Source organism: Branchiostoma belcheri, unplaced genomic scaffold, assembly GCF_001625305.1.
Source record: "Branchiostoma belcheri isolate BF01 breed outbred unplaced genomic scaffold, Haploidv18h27 scaffold4, whole genome shotgun sequence".
NCBI classification, from domain to species: Eukaryota; Metazoa; Chordata; class Leptocardii; order Amphioxiformes; family Branchiostomatidae; genus Branchiostoma; species Branchiostoma belcheri.
The window spans coordinates 7,174,335-7,189,047 of NW_017804020.1; the positions used below are offsets into that span (position 1 = coordinate 7,174,335).

The following is a 14,713-nucleotide window of genomic DNA, read 5'->3' on the forward strand; positions in this document are numbered from 1 at the left end:
CAATTCTACCACGACGGACGACCGTCTCTGTATAATAAAGATCCGTTAATATCTCCTGCAGGATCCAGACCCGTCCCAAACGTTGACAGACCAGGGTTACGGAGACTTACTGAACGAGGCGCTGAACAGTACTACTCACCACCCCAGTCCGACAGCGCCACCTGTACGGAACGGTTATATATTTGGTCACGACTGGTCCACTGCCACAACCATCGACGGAGTCAGCAACATGCTGCCCCCAAATACGCCTGGAACGGGGGAAAATAAGGTATCATCATATTTCATCCCATACTACATGTGTGGGTGTGAAACATGTTGTTTTCCAAGACGTTTGAAAAACGTGTGGATTCATATGAGACCTTGTTGAAGCGTGAGTCAAAAGTCCTATCCCAGAAGAAAAGAAAGCAAAACAGGACACATATAGTTTTGTGTCTGTGATGTAGCTTTGTGTGGCTACCGTGAAGAACTAAAAGTTGTTTCGTACTTGTTGGCGAATGTTGTGTGATGGGATGTTTTGTTAGTCATTACTTTGTGTCGTTGTTCTTAAGTTCTGCAATTTTCGAAATGGAGTCCAGAAACTAGAGAAGTAACATTTGCAAAGCAAATACATAATGTTTACCTTCGGACATGGCATGGTCTGTTAATTTTTACTCAAACACATTCACGTACATGTACTAAGAGTATATGGTGACAGGAGTAGAGCAGACCATGAAATTGCCACATTATGTAACCCAACACCAGTCACCATGTTGACAGACGTCAACAAATCATGTCATTGGCCAGGTCAGAGGTTAGTGTTTGGAACAGAAGAGGAGGAGGAAGAAACTGAGTAAAATCAATATGTTTTCCTTCGGTAAACATAATTACCGACAGAGGTTTTCCCCCACAGCTGCAGATGTTCGTGAGGTCCACCCTGATTGAGAAGCTGAGCGGCAGGGCAGCTGAGCTCCGTGATGTGTCCTCACTACAGCAGGGCACGGACGGGATGGTCAAACTGCTCAACACAGGGGGACAGGTTTACATCGAGTCACAGGTAGGGTTGGAAACGATACATAAATGATCTTGCATATACGTCACTTGCATATACGTCAGCCCCCACCCGCAATGAAGTACATAATAGGGACTTAAAAGAGGGGTTCCAGCTTAGCCTACCATCTATAAGATCTGAAAGGTACAGGAACAGTGCTATTCCATACCTGTCAAAACTCTTAAACAGTGCTTAGTCTACCGTGTAATCACCCAACTACCAATTGTATATATTCTTGTTATTTAGTTTGGTTAAGTTTGTAAATATTAATGATATTTTGTGTGTTCCCTAAAACTACGTAATTCAGCTTTTTGTACAATACTTTGTATTATTAGGCTGCAATGTTGTTTTAGTTTTATGTCAATTTGCAAATAAACCATTTATACTTGTAAGACCGAACCTAGAATATGCCGCGACAGTATGGGATCCGTATACAAAGAAAGACAAAGACAAATTGGAAAGGGTACAGAATCAAGGTGCAATATTCTGTATGAACAACTATGAAAGAGGTGCTAGTGTCACGGAAATGAAAAGAAACCTACAGTTGGTCTCATTGGAAGACTAGACTATGCATGATGTACAAAATGACTAATAAACTGGTGGACGTCCAAACTACTAAGTACCTAATACCAGCCCAGAAGAGAACAAGAAATAGCCATGCCTTCAAGTACCAGAGTTATCAACCAAGGATTGAGGTGTTCAAAAATTCATTCTTTCCTAGAACTATCGCTGAGTGGAACTCACTGTTACCAAGTACAGTAGGGGCATTGTCATTGGATAGTTTTAAACAAAGTCTAGAGTTAGAAGTTCAAGGGTTAGGTGTAACAAGTCGATCGGTGTAATATAGCCAGCTGCCGCCGCGCCGCGTACCTGCGAAGCAGGTGTGTTACGCCGAAAGGCGGTTATACCGGCTATACAGAATCTGCTACAGATTATCGTATGTTTTGGATTGTAGTTCTTCAATTATGCAAATAAGTTTATATTTTCCATGCACTCTATGGTGAATGTGCATTTGTTCTATTCATAAAATAGTAGGCTCTATAGCCTTATAGCCTCCCCATTGTTTTGTAGCCTGTTCCATTGGTATTACATAAATGATTCTTTATTGAATCGACATCGACAAAAGTACAGAGAATTAATGGTGTACTATAACAGATTCATGACTTTCCAACCACATTAATATTATTACAATTGTATATAATGAATTATATTTTATAGCAGTGTATTGTATTGCATTTTTATAACTATTGTGTGTTATTGCAGGAATTTGTATTTCATGTCAACAATTGTTCGACTTTGTAATTTGTATTGCACTGCACTGTATTTATATTGTTGTGTTAGGGAGAACAACTTGTAAAGGTGTCAACTTCACCTGTTTTGTCCTCCCTTCCACTTGTATGTTTGTACTTGTGGTGAATTCTAATAAACAAATAGAAAATGAGAATTAGGCAAATTAGAATGATTGTAAGACGGCAATTTATTTCCGCAGATTTTAGCAGCAGAGTCTCTCCATCTCTACTCTACTAATCTTCATCAGGCCATACTTGTAGAAGGAGGATATATTGATGTACCTCAGCTTCTTCAAATGTCTGAAGGTAAGTTTTTTTTTTTTATCTATGCATTGCCAGTCTCAGCTTAGCAGCTGTCACAAGGGCTCTGTCCAATACCACTGAGGTGGCGGTTAACACTGCTGTTAAATTTTTGTCTGTCCTTAATGTCCTGTGGGAGGGAGTTCCAGAGCTTTAATAATTTACTGTGGCCGGTATGAAGGTTCTTCTGTGGGATGTTGTAGATGACTTTACAGGTTCCAGAGCGATGCTGTGTTGCCATCTCGACAGGCGGGTTTCACGGCGGTGTACGTATGGGTTCGGGAGTAAGCTGTTGAGTGGTGCTGGGGCATCCTGGTTGTACATGCGGTGCAGGAGAGTGAGGGCTCCTACCTGGTTTCTGTCCAACTCGGCCTGTGGGAGATTTATTTATTTATCCGTGTGGCCCTCCTTTGTATGGCGTCAAGCAATTCCAGTGAATTCTACATATGGTCTTCTGAAATTCCACATCAACGACGTCTTGTGTGGCGCAACGGCAGAGTGCTCGGCTCAGAACGAAGATGTTCCGAGTTCTAGTCCTGCATGTCACGCCACTGATCTTGTGCCCTTCGGAAAGGCACTCAACGCGACTTTTCTCACCCTATAGGTGAAGATGAGAATTGTCTGTTGTCCTCTGCTGGCATAAAAATTGAAACTTGTGTCTGCCGTCACATGTATTGTTATTAAATTTTGGAATAGAAAAAATCAACGTCTTGTATACTAGTATATCTAATCTGACAACTGATTACAATCATTAAATACCTCTTCTAACGTCTTTCAATTTAGGTATAGTCAACGGAATTGGAGCAGTTCTTCATAATGTCATGGGCGAGAGAGGGATGTCCGGCACTTCTAGTGTCATCACCTGGCAGAGCATGGTAACGTTGATACTGCCTTGTATTACTCGATAGCTGTCACCGTTCCGACGGACTAACTTGTTAAAATGCTTGAAGTTGAAACAGTTGTGGTTTGAAATGTTCGTGGCGTAACGGCATAGTGCTCGACTCGGAACCAAGAGGTCCCGGGTTCGAGTGATGACATGCCACCGATCTTGTGCCCTTGGGAAAGTCACTTTACACGACTTTCCTCACTTCGCTCAGAAAATTTGATGAGTATTGTATTGTCCCCTGTGTTGGTGGTGGCATTAATATAAGTTGAAAAAAACTTGTGTCCCCACCACGTCTTTGTGATTACATGTTGGAATAAAAAATGGTTGTACTAGGGGTACAGGCGTTGCTTTGGACACTGTGTTGTGTTTTTATCTTACAAGGGTACTCGTCAATTTCCACCTCAAAGCGCTTTCTTCAAGTTGTTCATTCCATTGAGTTATCGGCACTACAGCCATGTGGTAGCAACGGTTGCCAAACTATCTTTCGGCTGTTAGCTTTGGTTAGTTTTAAAGTTGAATGAATAGACTGTTAACTGACAAACGCAAACCCCTACTCCTTTCTTCCAGTTACCAACAGTGTTAGAGCAATTCCAGGACGCTACCGACGTCCTGACCAGTTTAGTTCTGCGCAGCAGCCTGTCAGATTCACCGCCAGTGGTCTTCGACACGCCGGTCGGACGTGTCATGTACCAGAAGCACACAAAGGAGAACATTCAGCAGGGCGGATTTGCCACTGAGCGGGATGAGGGCTTCGTCACCTTACCCGACCCTTCTGCAGTATTTGGGACTGAAAATAATGAGAACATCATTGATTCAAAGGTAAGAGGGTTTTCGTTGATTCCACGTTTTGAACGATTAAATTACGTTGCCGTTTTAACGATATAGTAAATGAACAACGTTAGTACATCTAAGTGGTCTATATCATACCGATCGTTGATGCAAGTCCATAAGAAATTTGGACATGTAAAGTGAGCTTTCCACAACAACAAACCATTTACTGCAGTACCAAGGAAAGTCACCAGAAGGCCTAAAATCTCATTATTACCATACATGAAATTTCATAATGATCCACATATAGATTCCTGAGTTATGCTGCTTTAAACCACAAAGAGGCGCCATGTTTATATCCTGTGAACAAGAATTCATATGGTTTCAACGTGTCGACATCTAGCTTCAGTTTGTTGAATGAAAATCAGTAGCATGTGAAACCATCCACAACAACTAGTAGCATACAGCACTACTAAGGAAAGCTGCTTGTAGACCTAAAATCTAATTATTTCTTTGAAAGGAAAAGACCTTTCAAAGAAAGGGCATATCATATTTCATACCAATCCACTCGTAGCTTCCTCAGTTATCATTGCCTAACGACAAACAAGCACCGTTACAACAGCTACTAAAACATAACTTTATTGACGACTATTATTATACTTCCGAAAATAGTTTTAGCACTGATTGGTTAAGTATAGGATGCAGATTTCGTTTGCACAACCAAGATTGTTTACCTATAGTTTACTTACGTTTCGATGTTTAGTGTCTGATAGACATCGAAACATAAATAAGGTAAACAATTTTGGTTGTGCAAAAGAAATATCCTGTATCCGACGATTCTTGTAATTATGTGTCTTTTATTTCTGTCTTAGTTCGTAGCATTCCGCCAAAATCCAATGACGTGGGACCCAGAGACAGAACCCCGGTCCTCCGTCCTGTCACTGGACTTCTTTGATGAGGCTGGTTCTCGTCTTCCAGTACAGGACACGGTACAACCTTTGGAGGTAAGTTAGTCACTGAAAGTCCTCTCTAGCATATTGCTTTTGTTATACCTGCTTCTTGCACTACATCCAACAGATATAAGAACAGACCCATCCCATACTTTACTCCGCTTTTGAACACCGTCAGCTAATCCATTATTGTATGATAAATATTATTGTGATTATTGTCTGATTATTTTAATTATCATGTACTTGTATAGTTGTTTACATTAGTTGTATTGCCTATTTTTGTTCCTGCCTAATATGCATAATTCAGAGACTTGTACCATGTACAAGTGGCTACAATATATTTTAGTGTGTTGTTATGAATCGAAACAATAAACCAATCTTTCATCGAAATGTTAGATATATTTCATTTAGAAAAAAAATTGTTTTTTTTTCTTTTTGTCATCCTCAATTAATATGGTTCCATTTCAAGTAGCTGAAAGCGCGACTTGGCTATGACTCGCGTTTTTACCCTAATCTTCTCGATAATTGTGTTGGGTTCTTTGATCTTAAACTCAGCCTGTTACAGACAAATCTTTGATACCTTCACAAATATACACTTCAGGAGAGACAAACAAAACCGCGAAGAGAAGTATTCATGATAGATTGCCCAACCTATGATGAAAACCGACGAAAATTGTTACAACATATTACATGTAAGACCAATATAACACTACCCCATACAAAGACAGAGATATTCTATATGTTACTATCATGCCCTGTCAACATTTCCACTTATGTAGGCCAATTTGTACACAATTCAATGACAAAACGAGAAAACGTAATTAATTCCTGACACAATTTATTACTACATTGTATTAATAGAGATAGTATAATTAGTGTCTCTCTTTTGCTATACATTGTTTATGAAGCAGACCAGATTCCTATTACAGTTAGTAGAACTGTTAGATATTCTCAACACCACCATATGTGTATGTTAACACCACAAACTATGTATGTATATTTTGCAATACGTTGTACCCGCTACAACCCGCGCAATAAAGTTCTTCTATATGTGTCTACAGTTTCACATCCAAAACTACGACAAACCAGGATTTCCTAATGTTACCTTCATGAACGAGTCTACTGTTGCCGATAATGGCCTGACGTATCACAGGATGGACGTGGACAATGACACCACACCAACACCCGTACTGGTCATGCTCATCCCGCCTCCTCATGTCATTGGTACGTACCTTAATGGCACAAATTCTAATACCATGATAATTCTGTTTTTCAAAACTGCAAATAAGATGTAATAGTTTATATATAATTTAGTAATTTGTATATTAGCTATGATATGGATGTAATTTTTACTAGTTATATTTACTAGTTATTATTTGCCCTCGCCAGAAGGAAATAAGATGATGATGATGAAGATTTCAACCATCCTTATAAACGTAGAAAGTAGCTGCAAAATGAGCAAATATATGCTGCAAATTGAAAAAAAAAACTATGTTGTGGAATGCCAAAATTAATTCCAAAGGAAACGAAGGAGAGGTGAAGAAATGAACATGAGTCTATCATTCGCCATATCATATTGTGTGTGTATTTGTTAGTTTGTTCAACTTTCATGACTATGTAGATTTCATAATGAAGGCATGCACGCTCGCATCAGTTTCGGGGTTTCCATTGGACGTCCATTGGACGTCATCAGATGTAATCAAATCAATTATATTGCCTAAATCTGAATGAATAGATTAAAGAAAGACATTATTGCAAACTTGACGAAATCCTAAACACTTTAGGCCCACGTGGTTCCTATTGGACTAACTTTGTTCCAACTGTCTTTGATTTTGCAATGTTAACCATCAACAGCATACCAGGTCTACATGCAGTACAATGAGCCACCAACACCAGATCACTACAACTTCACCACCACCATACCACCTCTGGAGAGAGCATGTGACGTCAGCGGGCCTGAGCTGTCCGGTCGTGACGTCACCGATTTGTTTCCCTGGCTGTATCCGGAAGTCAACGGAACCTACTACATTGGTGTGAAGGAACTAGGTATGCTATGTGCCAACAGTAGTTTATTTAGAAACCTGTATTCTTTGTAGCAGTAAATCTTTATTTCTGCATGCTATAAAAGTCTCCCATTTAGGACATGTATAGGAGGACAGGATTTTTTCGTCATTTTGTACGTTTTCAATTTTAATCATTTATTTCAAAAGTAATTTCATTTCTCTACTCCTTTCAGGCCCTGGAGAATGCAGAAACGTTCCAGGTGCGTCGTTGGCTGACGTAAAATCCAAGATCAAAGTCGCACCCGACAACGAGACATACAGCTTGGCGATACTGACTCCACAGTGTGTTTGGTGGGATAAGAACGGGGGTGGTCAGTGGAAGCCATCAGGCTGTACGGTCAGTTACCGAGGTCATAGTCACCTCCATGAAAAATGGAGGTATTGTTTTTGCTATGTCTGTGTGTGTGCCTGTATGTGTGTCCATGTTTCCACATGGCCCTTACGTCAGGATGTAATGGATCTGGTTACTACACATGTAAAATGTATATAATAGGTTCAATCTGTCCCAGAGGAAGAAAGTCATTGATGACATCTTGTATTTGTAGCGCTCGCATTTTTCGTGCTGACAGCTTGTGCACCTTGACGTCTGGTGCACCATAAAGAAAGACTTTTAGGCACCATGGTGAATGTGAAGAGGCCACAGGCACCATCACAAAAAAAATCTAAATATTTCATTATGGTCTAAGGTGTCCGACTTCTTGTTTTGTGATGCATACTGTACTGTACTGTACTGACTCTGCTGTAGCAGTTTCAGATGAGCTGCAAATGTTTATTTCACCGAACGCTTTCCTGAAGACATGTCGACAGTCGTCCCCATTGGCATTACCATTTAATAATTTGATCTTTATACACCAGTTGTGTCAATAAATAGTTCAATATTAAATATCTGCCAGAGGTTCCCTTTACTATACCATACCATGGGGAAGTGGTAGTCAGAGCAATGTAGATATTGAAATGTCAACTAATCGTATATGTATATCATTCGAGGGTTACTGTCTTATGTGTAACAATGTTTTAGCCTATTTCATTGCTACTTTTAGGTGGGACCCAACACCACAGTAAGTCACACCCAGTGCCTGACCACGCACCTGACAGCGTTTGGTTCGGACTTCATCGTACCGCCCAACTCCATCGACTTCAGCACGGTGTTCGCAAAGTTCGCCAACCTGAGTGACAACGCAGCCGTGTTCTCCACTGTCATCGTCATGTTCGGCATTTACTTCGTCATCGTCTACTTTCTGTTCAAGGCAGATAAACTGGATAGACTCAAGGTGCGAGCATCGGTTTCACATTTACTTGACAGAAGTTACCTTTAGCCTTGGACAGAACAAGAATACAGTAGTTTTAGAAATGTTTTTAACGTTCGTGCCATATACCAGGACTAGTACCAAATTTCAACGTATCATAGTCTTGTATTTTATAATGATGTTGAAAAAAATATATGTTTTCCATGTAGTGGGGAGTTCTACCCATCGCTGACAACAAGGAATCAGACGAGAACTTCTACCTACTGACCGTCTACACAGGATTGAAGTCCGGTTCTGGAACGTCGTCCAAAGCCGGCATCATCCTCCATGGAGCTGATGGAGACACTGGACCGAGACCGCTGGCCGCATCCAAGAACCAGGTCGGCACGACACTAATTATTGATTAAACATATCATACATTAGTTTTGATGTGGAGAGAATTCGTCATTGATACGGTCTACAACCACCAGTTAATAAAGAAAATGTGTTGCAGTAACATCAATAGTTTCATTATTGGACTTTCTTCAAGCACGTCTACAAAATCACAACTCTGTAAGTGTTGAGCTAACAAAAACATGCCATACTTCATGGCTGTGGCACTGAGAACAGTTACAGATATGATCTAACCCACTCTCTTTTGAAACTTGGAGGTTTTCAAGCGCGGCAGCATCTCCAGCTTTCTGCTGTCCACAAGTGTGGATCTCGGTGACTTGACTCATCTTCACGTGTGGCACGATAACTCCGGGACAGGTGGTGACGCCAGCTGGTTCCTTGATAAGATAGTCGTTGGAGACCTTCGCAGTGATAAACGGTATTTCAAAGTCTAGAGGTATCATCTGTGCATCTACTGCCATGTTGGAGTACTTATCTAAGTTTCTAATATCTAATTTCAAGTTTCCGTATATCTAGATACGATTTCTAAACTGAGACTCTCAGAGAAGCACCATGAACTATACAGAGCTTAGATAAAGCAACATGTCTAGGAATACAAAACAAATACAATATGTAAGCACGATTTACTATTTGGTCCACAGGTCATTTGTCACTGAAAACACTTTGAAAAAGATAGAAGGTTTCAATCATTTTACGAATGGTTTTGATTCAGTGGCAACATCACATATAAAAGGAATGAAATACAGCACTGTATCAAAGTAATGTTTTAGTCCCTTCCTTTTACTTTGATTAAGGGGTTCATAGTAACTATAACTAATTATTTATTCCTATATCGACTGCTTCATCACGTAATATGACCTGCTAGTTTTACATTATTGTTTTAGGTACGTGTTCTTCTGCCAACGTTGGCTGGCAGTAGAGATGGAGGACGGGAAGGTGGACCGATTCCTGAGCGCAGCCGGACGTGATGAACTCACCAACTTCTCCTCAATTTTTCACGAAAGAACTCGTCATGATATGAGGTATTGTTTTTCTTTACCGACTTTTCTTCATGGTTCATGAACGAATCTGCATGCCACTGTGCATTATATGTATGTTGTCGGAAACGTAACACTAGCATTCATATTGATAACTTTTTACTATTGTCAAAATTGAAATAAAAAACAAAAATAGTTACTGTAATAGCTACATAATAGCCATTAAAGTCCCCCAAATGAGTCATTTGGAAGTGGTGTATGCCAAATATGTGACTGCTATTCTGTAGACACATGTTCAAGGTACCCTTATACCGAATTTCAGATCATTTGGTTGTAAAACCAGGGCTCAGGATCCAAAAATCCATTTTTTGGCGAAAAATGCCCCAAAAAACCTTCATAAAAATTTTTTCAAAGGCATGTATCAAACAAATGAAAAAAAGGCCTGGGGGTATTGGCCCACTCTACCTCCATGCCAAATTTCAAGTCATTTGGCTGAATGATGGCGGAGTTGAATCCCTCTGACTGTGTGGCAGGAGGAGAAGAAGGAGGAGGAGGAGGAGAAGAAGAAACATGAGAGAACACAATATATTTCATCCATACCATGGTATGGACTGAAATATAATTATATGGCGGGAAAATTCAAAGAATAAACATCAATTGTATTTATACTGTTTGTAGGGTACATTTAACTACTAGTATTCTAACAACTCATTCAAGTAACTGGATATGATTTTGGAAATGGTCAGACGTTTCAGATTTCAGACTTTCTACCTTTCGTCAGTGACACTGCTGGCCTGTTCAAAACAGGTTAAAAGCGGTTTATAAATCTGTTGATCTCAACAGTGTCACTGGCAAAAGGTAGTGGATGTTACCTGAAACGTCTGACCGTTTACAAAATGATATCCGGTTGTTTTCAATGAGTAACTTCTTGTTCGTGTATCTGCATTGACAGTCTAACCACTGTGCTTGTATTTCCAACAGCGATGGTCACCTGTGGTTCTCCGTGGCCTCCCGTCCCACCCGAAGTCACTTCACCCGTGTCCAGCGGGCCTCCTGCTGCCTGTCTCTGGTCTTCCTCACCATGATCACTAACGCCATGTTCTTTCGGACAGACGACAGCGTCAAACAGCAGGTACAGAACATGAAATATGTTGATCGAAAAAAGCTTTATGTGATTGTCAAGAAATTCCTTCCACTTTTGAACATATTTGTACATTTATCTTACAATTCTGACATTTATGGTTGACTCACTGAAACGCAAATAGCTGGGTCGCCTACTATAAATGTTGGTGTTAGTGTAACATGAAAACTAATACTACTAATACTGTTTCCAGTCATTTCTGGCTACCCTGTACAACGTCCTAACAATTTCTAAGTTTTTTCTTCACAGGTATACCGTTTGGGCCCTTTTGTATTCACCCCTTCGAGGTTGTGGATCAGCCTTGTCAGCACACTTATCGTGTTTCCAGTCAACTTTATTATCGTGTTCGTGTTTTCAAAGTCACGACCTAACCCGGGGAAGACCAGGCAGTCATCAACTGGGTCGTTTTATAAGATCCCATCCAGTGCTTCGAAGGTGAGTTAACGTTATCGCGGATGTAATTTTACGTAGTATGTATTTAGCTGAGATATTTGTTTATTTGTTTATTAGAATTCATCACAAGTACAAACATACAAGTGGAAGGTACCTTTACAAGTTGTCCTCCCAAACACAACAATATAAGTACAAAACAATACATATTTCAATATCGAACAATTGTTGACATGAAATACAAATTCCTACAATAACATACAATATTCATAAAAATACAATGCACTGCCAAAAAATATTATTCATTATATACAATTGTAATAATATTATGATATACATGTAAAGCAATGCCAGCGCTATCGTTTGTTTCGATGGGTGCCTTATGACGATAATATAGACGATAATATAGGAACAAGTAAAACTAAAGAACATTGACATGAAAACTGAACGTTTCAACAGATCTGATAATCCATATAATGACAATATTTTTTTTCTTTTTATTTACTTAATACTAGTAGTTCACCACAAAACAATGCTCATGGGATGTTTTGGGTTACTGTACAGTCAGTGAGGACAGATGTTTGTTGACCTTAGACTTAAAAAGTTTAAGGTTGAACCCATGTGGGAAACAAGCACGTGGTAACTTGTTCCATAGTGATGTTGAACATTATATTGATTTTGATTTGATTTAACAAATCACACTCTTTAATCGGCGTTTTGTTCGTTGTAACTCTTGTTATATGTATAGCGGTAAGATTCAAACTGAAAACAATTGTACTATTATGACAAGCTTTTTCTTAAAATACACCGATTTATCCATTTAGCTGCCACGGTATTTTCCGTGCTATGGGAAACGAACTATAAATCAATAAATGCATCAATGTAATGATAAAATATTTGCTAAATACATGTACTTTTCTTCATCACTGTTTATTAAGATGCACCGCGATCCCCTGAAACGGCAACCTAATAAAAGAAAACAGTCGGGCCTGCCTCACTGGTGTGTGTACATCGGCTGGGTTCTGGTCTTCCTGTCTGCAACAGGCTCGGCCTTCTTCGTCATCCTCTACAGCATGGAGTGGGGAGCGGAGAAGTCGGGGGAGTGGCTGACGTCAATTCTACTCTCCATCTTCCAATCTGTCCTTCTTGTACAACCTCTCAAGGTATTACTTTAAACATACTTGATATGTGATGTATAATGTCTTACTCTTTAGCTACAATGTCTTAGTTTATAATGTCTTACTCATCATTATCTACCACACACTTACCTCCTTTCAACAAGTTTATTTATTTATTTAATTCGATTGCGACGATACAATACCCTGGCCACCCAGGCAGCATAGCTGATTTCGGGCGCCAAACAATACAAAGATTAAACATACACAATAACATACTAATACAGTAAACTAACAAGTAAAGATTAAGCTAAAATCAATCAGTTATCAATATAAAATACAACCAAGCATAATAAAGTACTCAATCAAGATAATAATAGCAATTAATGTTTTGGAGGTCAGAGGTCAAGGGCAATTGGATATAATACAGTATGTGAGGAAATATATACATGTATAACCTAGTTGAAAGTCAATGTTCATGTATTGATTTATTTTTATGGTCTACAGGTTCTCCTCTTGGGTCTGTTGATTGCCTTCATCTTCAAAAAGATCGGCAAGTCAGAGATAGTGGACGCTGGTGTCTTGAATGACGACGAGGAGTTTCTACCACGACCGATGGATGCCAGTAAGTCTTTCTTGTAGACTACATGTATATGGCAGGTTTGCAACGAGAACAGTTATTTTTTTGCAAATGTAAGCATCTAGAATGAAAAATTATCGGTAAGGTGGTCGTACATTTTCTTCAATCTACCATAATTTTCATGATTGGTATAGCTATAGCCATTTCATGATTATGTCAACAGTAAGCCGATGCACTGTTGCACGGATCCTCGACGAAGACATTCCAGTTTCGCATGTTTATTGGGAAAGGAGCTCGCAGGCCTAATTAGACCGAATGGCATCCTACGTTCAAACTTCATTATAATAAAGAGGCACTATAAAACTACACATTATCTGGTACAAAATAAAATTCATATTCATAAGTGAGACGAAACTGACTAAATACAATCGAGTTTAACAATAACACAGACATTAGGACGTTATACTGTTTTAACGTTTCTGTTTGTTGTTGTAAAGCCGTACTGCACAGTGCAGAAAGGGGTTGCTAAGTCTCATAGTGCGGGCTGCTGGTAGACCCATACTTGGGATAGTCCCGTGGCAACTTTGACATGCTATTGAGTCCAGGACCGTTTCCGTTCTGTACAGAGGATGTCCGGCCTCCTGAGCAGCCGGTGTCTTCCCGTGCAGCTGACGACATGCAGCTTGCCGCAGCTCGCGCTCTGCGACTGAAGGAAGCCCGGATGCGCACTATCTTATGGGACGTCTTCAAACACTTTCTCGTCGTGACTGTAGTCTTCTATCTCGCCTTCAGCAGCGCGGCTACTGTAGGGTACCACATGAACAAATCGCTAAACGCACGGTTTCCAACCTTCAAAAAGGTACTAACTTATATCATTTATGCAACTTATTGTCTTTATTGTAGTTTCCTGAGTCCATCATACACAATATCATCAATTATAAACTAATGGTACACAACACAGCACTAATCAAATTCTAAGGTTAGCTGAACAAACATGTCGATCATTATAAAAATGTCAAAGATCTCAGGCAGTACCATTCGATGTGACGACTTGAAAGAAATGAAGAAAGAAAGTGGTCTTTTTATGTAAGAGTGTTTCCTGCTGTGGATATATCTATTTAATCGACCACAGAACAATGTTGGCTTTGTTGTCTTTTGTCTCTAAAATCCTTAACTTGTATCCTATACGAAATTTATACTTTTGCACATATTAGATCAAAAGCATCAACAAGTTGTGGTCCTGGTCCAACACCGAGCTGCTGGGAGTTCTGTTTGCCCAGAACGGTAACAAACTCCTGGACGACCAGTCCTACAGAGTTGGAGCAGCTGCATTCAAGCAGTTCCGAAGCCGACCAGGTACCGTTTTGTAGTTTTCTATAGATAAACGAATAGTTTTTGGATTTCGTTTCATGAGATGTTAAAATTACGACTGTACTTTAGCGTGCTGAATAGAGCAAAACTCATAACATGATTATGTATATTAACCATGGCAACCTAAATGGTATAGAAATGACAGGAGTACGTCTACAGGAGACTACAAAAGGTTCATGTAGAAATTTCTCTTGTGTACAATCATATTTTCATATT

General features: G+C 39.7%; 1 protein-coding gene across 1 annotated transcript in view; it reads left to right on the forward strand.

Annotated features, from left to right (window-relative positions):
- Positions 1 to 14,713, forward strand: part of LOC109477089 — a 185,930-nt gene that overhangs the window by 165,822 nt on the left and 5,395 nt on the right. The window contains 15 exon segments of the mRNA XM_019778129.1: positions 62 to 268; positions 5,143 to 5,274; positions 6,282 to 6,444; positions 7,075 to 7,266; positions 7,457 to 7,620; positions 8,324 to 8,554; positions 8,740 to 8,910; positions 9,181 to 9,341; positions 9,808 to 9,945; positions 10,882 to 11,032; positions 11,291 to 11,476; positions 12,370 to 12,594; positions 13,054 to 13,171; positions 13,753 to 13,985; positions 14,407 to 14,482. Coding sequence (XP_019633688.1) covers positions 62 to 268; positions 5,143 to 5,274; positions 6,282 to 6,444; positions 7,075 to 7,266; positions 7,457 to 7,620; positions 8,324 to 8,554; positions 8,740 to 8,910; positions 9,181 to 9,341; positions 9,808 to 9,945; positions 10,882 to 11,032; positions 11,291 to 11,476; positions 12,370 to 12,594; positions 13,054 to 13,171; positions 13,753 to 13,985; positions 14,407 to 14,482 — 2,548 coding nt within the window.